Source organism: Solanum stenotomum, chromosome 12, assembly GCF_019186545.1.
Source record: "Solanum stenotomum isolate F172 chromosome 12, ASM1918654v1, whole genome shotgun sequence".
Classification (NCBI taxonomy): Eukaryota; Viridiplantae; Streptophyta; class Magnoliopsida; order Solanales; family Solanaceae; genus Solanum; species Solanum stenotomum.
The window spans coordinates 15,081,538-15,092,439 of NC_064293.1; the positions used below are offsets into that span (position 1 = coordinate 15,081,538).

The 10,902-nt window shown below is 34.2% G+C and overlaps 2 protein-coding genes across 4 annotated transcripts; one reads left to right on the forward strand and one right to left on the reverse strand.

Moving 5' to 3' along the window:
- The first annotated feature begins 2,144 nt into the window (after nucleotides 1–2,144).
- On the forward strand, nucleotides 2,145–7,610 carry LOC125849324 (probable protein phosphatase 2C 47). 3 transcript variants are annotated; one of them, XM_049529392.1, is made up of 4 exons: nucleotides 2,145–2,779; nucleotides 4,162–4,356; nucleotides 4,785–4,990; nucleotides 6,841–7,610. In XM_049529392.1, exons 1-4 carry the CDS (start codon nucleotides 2,579–2,581, stop codon nucleotides 7,394–7,396), a joined length of 1,158 nt encoding a protein of 385 aa, XP_049385349.1. In that variant the 5' UTR covers nucleotides 2,145–2,578; the 3' UTR covers nucleotides 7,397–7,610. The 3 variants fall into 3 exon arrangements, with proteins under 3 accessions (XP_049385349.1, XP_049385351.1, XP_049385350.1); XM_049529393.1 differs by having other exon boundaries at nucleotides 2,694–2,814; XM_049529394.1 differs by lacking the exon at nucleotides 4,162–4,356.
- Nucleotides 7,611–9,089: 1,479 nt separating this feature from the next.
- Nucleotides 9,090–10,388, reverse strand: LOC125847150 (gibberellin 3-beta-dioxygenase 1-like). The gene is made up of 2 exons (XM_049526835.1): nucleotides 9,904–10,388; nucleotides 9,090–9,654 (listed from the first exon to the last, which is right to left on the reverse strand). Exons 1-2 carry the CDS (start codon nucleotides 10,386–10,388, stop codon nucleotides 9,090–9,092), a joined length of 1,050 nt encoding a protein of 349 aa, XP_049382792.1.
- Nucleotides 10,389–10,902: the final 514 nt, after the last annotated feature.

A 10,902-nucleotide genomic window follows, 5' to 3' on the forward strand; every position in this document is an offset into this window, starting at 1 on the left:
TTTAAAAATCGAATACCAAAATTCAGGTATCAAAACTTTCAAAGACCGTACCATACCATACCGTACCATACCATACCATACCATGCCCACCCCTAGATATATGTCGGTAACTAGTTTGCTTATAGGGTATATGCTTAATTTCTCCCTAAAAGATAGAGTTGAAAAAAGAAAAAAATAGAAAGGCCCACATGCATGGAAAATTGGGCAAATTTTTCAGCTGAGAAAACAAAACGTAGAAGGGCTTTTATGTCCCATATTAAGAAAGTATAATTATAAAACAGCCAAGTATAATATTATTTAAGCATGATATTAAAAAAACATTAAGAGATTTTTTATATTGAAGCAGACATGTCGATCAACATCGACTTCCCTAACCTCTTACTGTATATACTGTATAGTAGTGTAGTAATACTCCCCGCCAATTTATACACTTCCTTATTTTTCTTTTTAGTCAGTCCCAAATGACACATTTCTATATTAAGTAATAATTTAATTTTTAAATATTCATTTTATCCTTAATAAACAATTTATAGGCACACAAACATTTATCACTTATTTTAGAGTTTTTGACCAAGAACATCCTTCAACTACACTCCATATTTAAACCACATCCTTGTACTATCACAATGAACAAAACATATCCCTCAATTACCTTAAAAATGACAAGATTCATCCTTCATTAGTTTTTTTAAAAAACTAACGGTTGATCAACCCACAAATTCTCCATTTTGTTTGATCCCATTCTTCTCTTAGCTTATAGTAGTAATAGACAATCCTAACTAAATTGAATGAGGTAGGATGCTGATTAAATTTAAAGTATATTAGAGGGATCGTTTTAGCCAAAAACTCACTTATCTTTATGACACACCATACCTTACTTTACACTTGTACACCTACTTTATGACACACCCCTATCTACTTACTTTAATATACACATGCATAATAATGCATACTTGACTAATTTATATCTTATCTACATCTTTTTTCTTTCTTTCTTAAACTCCATGTTAAGTTAAACCAACTCATCTAAAATAAGACATAGAGTATATAAATTGATTATGAAGAAAATATCTGTTTAAAAATCAAATATCAAAATTCCGATATCAAAACTTTCAAAGACCGTACCATACCATGCCCACCCATAGATATATGTCGGTAACTACTTTGCTTATAGGTTATATGCTTAATTTCTCCCTAAAAGATAGAGTTGGAAAAAGGAAAAAATAGAATGGCCCACATGCTGGAAAATTGGGCAAATTTTTCAGCTGAGAAAACAAAACGTAGAAGGGCTTTTATGGCCCATATTAAGAAAGTCTAATTATAAAACAGCCAAGTATAATATTATTTAATCATAATATTAAAAAAACATTAAGAATTTTTTTATATTGAAGGAGACATGTCGATCAACATCGACTTCCCTAGCCTCTTACTGTATATACTATATAGTAGTGTAGTAATACTCCCCGCCAATTTATACACTTTCTTATTTTTCTTTTTAGTCAGTTCCAAATGACACATTTCTATATTAAGTAATAATTTAATTTTTAAATATTCATTTTATCCTTAATAAACGATTTATAGGCACACAAACATTTATCACTTATTTTAAAAATTTTGGCCAAGAACATTCCTCAACTACACTCCATATTTAAACCACATCCTTGTACAATCACAATGAAAAAATATCCCTCAATTACCTTAAAAATGACAAGATCATCCTTCATTAGTTTTTTTCAAAAATCCAACGGTTGATCAATTCACAAATTCCCCATTTTGTTTGCTCCCATTCTTCTCTTAGTTTATAGTAGTAATAGACAATCCTAACTAAATTGAATGAGCTAGGATGTTATTTAAATTTAAAGTATATTAGAGGGATGATTTTAGCCAAAAATTCACTTATTTTAAAAATATTTCTGATTGTAAAAGGATATTGTTTAAATTTAGAGTATATTAGAGGAATGTTTTAACCAAAAACTCACTTATTTTACATGACAAATTTTAAAAATATTTTTTTCTTTCTTAAACTCTATATTAAGTAAAACCAACTCATCTAAAATAAAACATAGAGTATATAAATTGATTATGAAGGAAATATCTATTTAAAGAATCGAACACGAGTACAACAATATTTTAAGTGAAACCAAATACAAGGGACAACTAAAATACCTACCATCCAGTTTGTGTCCCACGTGTAAGGAACTCAAACTCTCCACCTACTAATACGCCACTCCCCTCTATTTCTACATGTTAATTAAATTAACTAACTACCTTAATTTTTCCTACTTCTACTACTACACATTCCTAATTATCCTCTTATTTTCTTAATCATTCGCTGCAGTTCAACTTGTTATCCTTAATTAATCAAGATCTCATCTTTCTCTGAATTTTCTTATAAAATTGGAATCTTGGTCCTGTTTGTGACATTGGGTATTTGTAAAATTAGATAAAATGTCACTTCTTGGAACAGTTTTACAGCTGTCGTCCATGTGTTTGTAGTAATGCCTCAAAGACCAAGAAACAATAAGGAGTGCCAGCCATTTATTGTATTTTCCATGGAGTGAATTGGTGGTAGAAAGAAATGATGGTACCAGAGACAAATATGTTACCCTGTAATGGGGAAATGGAAAATGGATTCTGTAAGGAAGATTTATCAGATATAGAAGAAAATCAAGAGGAGTTGGATCAGTCAAGCCACTCAAATATAGGGAAGCCACCAAGAAACACTACAGGGTTGCGGCATTGTATCAGCCAAGCAACGTTGGCAGGTGCTTCGCCATTGGTGAGTGAACCCCATTTTGCCAAATCAGGATGAGAGTGAGTGTCATCTTATTATTTTTATAAATATATCTGAAAGCATGAGTTCAGTTGAGCCCGCAGAACCCGTCCTAGATTCGCCTCTTAATTCGTTTAGTTTTTGCTTGCTTTTATAAAGTGTGAATCAAATGCATTTAGGTGTATGCTAATCCAAGTGTCTATTGGAAAAAAAATCCTTATTTGCTTTATACATCTTATGTGCTAAATTAGAAGCTAGAGCAAGATGGCAGGGTTAGTTATGATTGTCTTTGGTGAATCCTAGGACTAATGTAGGACATAAAACGGGCTACTTGAAAAGAAAAAAAAAAAGAAGAAAAATACGTATTGTATATGCAGTGGTTTATCTACCATTATTAGTACACCTAATTACTTGGTAAGAGCAAGGTCTAGGTTCAAATCCGACTCCTCTGAGAAACTGGTATTTTAGTTTCTTAATAGTATGAAGAAGGTAAAAAAAAAGTTTTATCTGTAAGATTGTAACATACAACTACAAACTTCAATCCCAAGCAAGTTGGGGTCGGATATGTGTGTTCTTGATGCACATGTTGCTCCATTTAAGCCTCTTTTATACCAAGCTAGCACTAGAAGTTCTCTACACCTTTTATTAGCATATAAGTCTCTAGTCTCTGGCACAGTGTTGTCAAATGCACGCTTAAGCCCTGAAGCGAGGGTCAAAACTTGTTCAGCGCTTAGCCTTGCTTTATGTGCGCTCTAGTGTCATCATTAAGGTTCTAAGACAGGCTTTTTCTTTGCTAATGTGCCTCTTCTGAAGAAGTGACACTAAACAATTGATATTTCACTTTATCATAATGCTTATTTAATTTCTTTGGTCAGATATTTGTCATACATGTTTATAATTATTAGTCTTGGACTAAACATATATTTTGAACTTTTTGTTCCTTTGTGCTTTTTTAAATTAAAGCCCACACTTCATTTGCGCTTTGCGCTTAAAGCCCCAACGGACCTTAGAGCTTTTTTGTGCTTGTCGCCTTTGATAACATTGCTTTGGCAAGACTAAAAGACTATAAGCTGTCAAAACAAGATCTCAATTATATAAAATTTTCTTTGTCTTGAGATTGAATAGCTTGATTGCTGCAGTAAGCTAATAAAGAAAGTCTGTAACTTCTCGCTACTGTCCACCTTTAATATTTTGATGCCCTTTTTAAGCAAGAATTATAAATTGTTTCTAAATTGTGATTTGTTTGTTTTAAACATATTTCTTCTTCTTCTTACACTGCAAGTTCTGCAAGCTTGTAGTCTTTGTAGATTGTTTAACAGGAGAACCTTCTTATATGTGTTTATGCAGTTTCCTAATTTAATTTTTTCTTTGCTTTATGAAATATCTAGGAGTCGCCTACACAAATTCTTCCTCTTAAATCATCATCAAGTGACGATTCTGGATATGTTCCCATCTTTCGCTCAGGAAGCTATTCTGAGATTGGGCCAAAACCAAACATGGAAGATGAGCATATCTGTATCAATGATCTTTGCAAACACATTGGCTCATCCAAGGGGCTTCTTTCTCCTGGGGCATTTTATGGGGTCAGTAACTTTCAGTTTATCCAAACTGTAGTTACTGTGAAAAGACTAAAGTGTCATGTATAATTTTTTGGAAATTCTTCATACAAAATGTGAAAATACCCTTTTTCATTAATATGGCCCCTAGCACCTGTTACTAGTAAACTGCAATATCACTTAGTAACAAAGTAAAATGTGATGCCACTTCCACTTGACTGTTTCTGCATCTTGTGCCAGATCCAAGCAAAAATAATTTTGAAATTCAATATCGCGAGCATGATATCAAGAGTAACACTCTTGTTTTTTTACGCGATATGCAACTATTATCGAGATTTCACTAGTTGTGTTATCAGCTGAAAGATACCCACTTGAAGAATTTTAAGTTTCTGGTACTTGTCAACCTTTTTGGTTTATTTAAGGTGCTTGATAAATTTTTATTTGTGTACTTTCAGGTGTTTGATGGTCATGGTGGCATTGATGCTGCATCATTCACTCAAAAGAATCTCCTAAGCTTTATTGTAGAGGATACACATTTTCCATCGATGGTCAAAAGAGCTATCAGGAATGCTTTTGTTAAAGCTGATAATGCACTGGCTGATACCCAATCACTTGATAATACCTCTGGAACAACTGCTCTGACTGCGCTTATATTAGGACGGTAAGTGATTGACCTTCTTTTGTGTGGCACATTCATATATTTCTAAAATTTTCATCTCTCGTAGGAGCTAGATGCATTCATGCCGTGTCTGTCCCAATATTTTTTTATACAAAATTTGGATCTCCTAAATATGTCAATGCTTAAGTTCTCAGGGTCTTGATCTATTGATGAGGGCAAAACACTTGATGTATGGATTAGTCATATGTCATGGGTTCGAACCCTTTCACAGCAAAAAGCCTAGTCTTTAAGTGGAGAAGGGTTACCTCTCTTGTGTAGTTTGCGAGCTATTGCATAGGAGCGGGGGTTTTACCCTGCGCCCACCCAAAGGGTAGCGCTGCGGGTTTCCCTTGTTATGAAAAAAGTGGAGAAGGGTAGAGGGGCGGGTTCATGATTCATTGAGTGTTCGAACTGTGTGCTATTGGCACTTGGGGATTTCTCGATGATCAGAAAAGAAACATATGTGCGATGTTTAGCTCAGATACCAGGAGTGCTTTAGTACAGAAGGGAGAAACACCGTTGGAACTTAAAACACAAAGCTCATCAAATTGGGGAATTTCGATCATTAAATAAGCAAACTTGGGGAAAAAAATGGAAGAGTCAATGATGATCACAAGTCGGCATTTCTACTGCTTGTTTGAAGAATTTGCTATCCTATCTTTGTAGCCATGCAAAGTTATAGACATCTTCAAAACAAATGGGTATATCTTAATCCACTTTCCTATGGATAACCTAGTTCTAAAAGATTCAAGATTCTACTCTTCCTGGCTTCTTTATTTATGATTTTGGATGAATATATTTTCCTAGTGTGAATAGGACAACAAGACGTTAATCTAACCAATCATTACAACAACAACATACCCATAGAATCCTACAAGTGGGGTCTATGGAGGGTAAGATGTATGCAGACCTTACTACTACCTTAGTGGGGTAAAGAGGTTTTCGATAGACCTTCGGCTCAATTGAAATGTTTTCAAAGCAGGATTGTAAGAAAAATATGACAACAAAAACAGCAAGATACAAAGAAAAACAAAGCAACAGATAGTAATGTACTTTAAAAAGTAAGAAACTACGCGACTACTAAATAATACTGCTAATAAGGAGAAGAGGAGAGGAGGAGGCTAGCCCCCTACCTCTCCCAAAAGAAGTGCGACAATACTCGGCTACCTATTAACCTTCCATCCTAATTTTTGTTCTCCAAGCCTTTCTATCTAGGGTCATGTCCGCAGTAAGTTGAAATTGTGTCAGTCTTGTCTAATCACCCCCCCCCCCCCCAATTCTTTTTCGGCCTACCTCTACTCTCCTAACTCAAGCTACAACCAACATTTCACACCTCCTTATTGGTGCATCCGCGCATCTCCTCTCCACATTCATTTCAACCTCGCTTCCCTTATCTTGTCCGTTACGGAGGCACTCCCACCTTTCCCTGTATAACTTTGTTCCTATCTCTTCTAATATGCCCACACATCTATTCGAGCATCCTCATATCTGCTACCTTTATCTTCTAAACATGGGAGTACTTAACTGGCCAGTACTCTGACGCATACAACAATGTTGGTCTAACCACCACTCTGTAGAACTTAACTTTAAGCCTTGGTCTAACCAATTGGATTTCGTTACTGCCAATGTCTTTGGTCCGTTTGGTATGAGAGATTTTCTTACTGACTTTAGCCTCATAACTTTCATTCTTGAAATCTACCATTTAATTCTAATATCTATTTACAACGCCAGATAGGAACTTACATAACTTAGTTATGCATCAATGAATTGTTTATTTATCCCCCTTATCCTTTTTCATTTGTTGTGTAGGTAACTTATTTTCATTCCTTTGTTTATGTTGTGGCAATTCACAGGACCATGCTTATTGCTAATGCTGGGGACTCTCGAGCTGTCCTAGGAAAACGTGGAAGAGCGATTGAATTATCAAAAGACCACAAACCAAACACTACTTCTGAAAAATTAAGAATTGAGAAACTAGGGGGAGTCATATATGATGGTTACCTTAATGGCCAACTCTCGGTTGCACGAGCTCTTGGTGACTGGCACATAAAGGGTCCTAAAGGTTCAAAGGGCCCCTTAAGCTCGGAACCAGAGTTGGAAGAGTTGGTCCTGTCCGAAGAGGATGAGTTCTTGATAATGGGGTGTGATGGCTTATGGGATGTCATGAGTAGCCAGTACGCGGTAACTATCGTGAGGAAGGAGCTCATGCTGCATAATGATCCCGAGAGATGCTCGAAGGAACTTGTCAGGGAGGCACTAAAGCGTAATACTTGTGATAATCTAACGGTACTTGTGGTCTGCTTCTCTCATGGTCCACCCCCGCGAATTGAAATACCAAGAACACAGAGGAAGAGGAGCATATCAGCTGAAGGATTGGATCTTCTAAAAGGTGTCTTGAGTGACATATAAAGCAGACTTATTGTATAGATGAATTAACCTCCTACATACCATTGTCAGGGATTTTTCTGAGTTTTCTGCTGTCCATGACAATGGTGGATTATTGCTGATACATAAACAAAATGCTTACTGTAAGGATCTTCCAACAACTTAATTTTGATTTATTCAGTTGTCACTGTAACTATCCTTGATTGAATGTGGCTGCTCTTCATAATAAGATTCATATGCACACCAAACGATTCTTTGCCTCCACGAGGTAATAGTAAATTTTGCATACACTCTATCCTCTCACTAACCATATTAAGTTGATATGCAACAATAGGTAATTCTTCGTAGCAAACTTGATATCTTATCCTCCACGAGGTAGTAGTAAGTTCTACGTACACTCTATCCTTTCTAGACCCCACTTGTGGGATTTTACTGGGTATGTTATACTTGTTGTTATTGTTATGGTGCATATTATTTAAATCCTTATTCTTCTACAACAAAAATTATGAAACCAAAAGAGGAAAGAGTTAAGTTTCTCTCATATCGACCAAAACTTTCCTTGAGTTTGAAATAAGCGGCAAGAAGCAAGGGTGCGCAAAAGCCGTTGCTCCTTAGTGCATCCCTTTTCTTGTAGGAGTGCTAACGCGCGACCTTATGCTTTCTTCCGCTTGCTCTGCAGTATGAGTCTCATACAGAGCTGCGCTCCTTTAATATGATGAGAAGAAACTTTTCAAATTAGTGATCTTTAATTTTTATTTTTGCTTCTCATTTTATGAAATACTGCGAGATAAAGTATTTTTAATTACGACCTAATTTCGCAAGACATAAATTTAGAGAACTTTTACTTTGTCCAGTAAAATTTCTGTAGGAATAAGCTATGCCCCTTAAGGTATAATTTTGTGAGCTTTAAACTAAACTTTGTGGGTTCTATGGGCATATGAACTAAATTATGCCTCTGAAAGATACTTTTCTAAAGGAAAAAAAACTAAAGCAATCTCCAAAATAGGAGCATAATTCCCTTCATTTGGACCCAATTTTTCTTATAAGAAAGGTAGGCACTTTATATTTTTATCGACATAAATATTTCTAAAAAAAATAACAAATTTTAGGAAAATATCAGATTTAATGTAATGTTATTCACAAGGCTAAACTATAAATTATAATCTCAAATTAGTTGGTATAGCATATATATATGAATATGCTACTATTCAATTTATTAATAGCTTATTATTTTTTTTAGATGAGATGATCATGTACGTTATTATAGTGTAAGTGTAAATAAGAAGTTTGGATTCAAATTTCATTGCCATGCTTTAATAGTATTACAAAAAAGATCATGTATTTAACTCATAAAAAAAAAATTCATATGTGAGGAACATATTGAAAATACAATTGACTAAATAAAAACATTATTCTTTCGAACTTCAAGTTTTAACTGAGATGATTACACGCTTTAACAGTGTATATAAACTATAAAATTCAACAAATTAACTGGTTAGAAACTACCAACAACTTTCATGGTATGTATGAATTACGCCAAAGATCACATTACTCAAAATAGTGGATACTAGAAAAAACATCATATTTTATTTTATTAAATTGGGGTATGGGAAGGGGAAATGGTGAGCGTTACAAGATGGGAATCAAACCCTTATCGATAAAATAAAAGTTTACGTAGTCAATCAACTGAACTACGTACTAAAATACTATGACATAATTAAAATCTAATCATAGAGAACACCTTCTCAAGATGTTTAGCCTTGAGATCAAGATACTCTTTCACCTTCACATTTCTATATTTTGGTTCAACACCAACATTATCCTTAGAAGAAACTAATGGAACAATCATAGAATCAACTTGAGGTCCAAAAAAATAAGCCAAAGAGACTCTATGCTTAGTTTGATCCACGAGAACTCGATGATAAACCGATGGAAATTCTCCATTCGAGAGTATATGAAGAAGATCACCTACGTTAACAATGAGGGCATCGTTGGAAACTGGAGCAATTGAAGTCCATACTTGGTCTTTTTTCAAGATTTGAAGACCCTTTGTGTTATTTGTTTGATGGAGTACTGTTAGGAATAATGAATCTGTGTGAGGAGCTAACCCTAATGCATGGTTAGGGTTGGGGCAACATGGATATGAATTCAATTGTAAAGCTCCTGTAGATTCAAATGACTTAATTGAATGCTCTTGAGATGGTTGTAAGTAATTGAGGATAAGCAGCCAGAGTTGGAAGGATAGAGCTTTCATCTTCTTTTGATAATTTTCCATCACATCACTACAAAGACCAAAACAAATATATAACTTTCAGCGTCTCAAATTATTTATCGCGATTTCTGAAAGTAATATCATCTCAAATTATCTATGTAATTAAATTTATGATTATGATGAGAAAAATATAATTGTTGATTAGAATTATTTACTAAATAACTTGATTATATAAATATATTTTTTGTATCGTGAATGTGTATAAACTTAAACATGATGTTTGTATACACATTCACATAAAATCAATCCATGTACTTACCAAAATTTTTGATAGTCATGTGGCCAAAGTTCCTTAGCATGATCAAGTGGTGAATCCATAATGGTGAACCCTTCATGCCACATGAACTTTGAGAAAAATGGCGTAATTCGAGCTGTGCCATAGCCGGTGGCGCCACTAGTCGATCTCACGACCTTCACCTTATGTTCTGCTGGCAAGGCAAAAAGTCGTCTTGCCTGAGATTCAACTTCATCAAAAAGTTCTAAAGAAACTCCATGATTAACAACTTGAAATATCCCCCATGTTTTGCATGCATGACCTATAAGTTCCACAACATTAGGGGCTAAAAGATCAATTATTGGGACATTAGGATTTTTTTCATCATGACTAATTGAGGAATTATTGATATCAGGCCATAAATGAGAGTTTGGAACTTCTTGGATTGAATGAAAATCTATAGGAAGAATGTGTTGAAGGCTCTGAGGGTTTTCTTTGAAAGATTCTTCAAGAGTACTAGCAGTAGCCATTATTTTGTACTTTGAAGCAAAAACAAATATTGTAATAATAAGTATATAGTTTTTTCTTGGAATATATATAGGGTAGGAAATATAACTCTTTACAGGATTGGTTGGTCTTTTTTGGAATATGTGTTGTCTATAATTAGGTTCCCAAATTTGGCAGATTAAGCTACCATTTAATCATACATTTTAAATCAAACATTTAATTTTTTTCTTTAAATATCTGTTTGACTTTGATTTTGAATAAGACGTTTACATTTTTTCTTTAAATATATGTTTGACTTAGATTTTGGATGTACCATTTAAATTTTTTCTTTCAATATCCATTTGACTTGGATTTTGGATCACTCTTAAATTTTTATCCTTAAATGTATCTATTAGGCCATGAAATTCAATCTTCAAATATTTTTAAATCCCCCAAAAGAGTTAGTTTTTGGGTTTTTGAGATCTCCATTCACAAAATTTAATTATTTTTCTAATGCATTTTGGCGGCAAGTTGTTTTCTAACTTTGACATAATTATT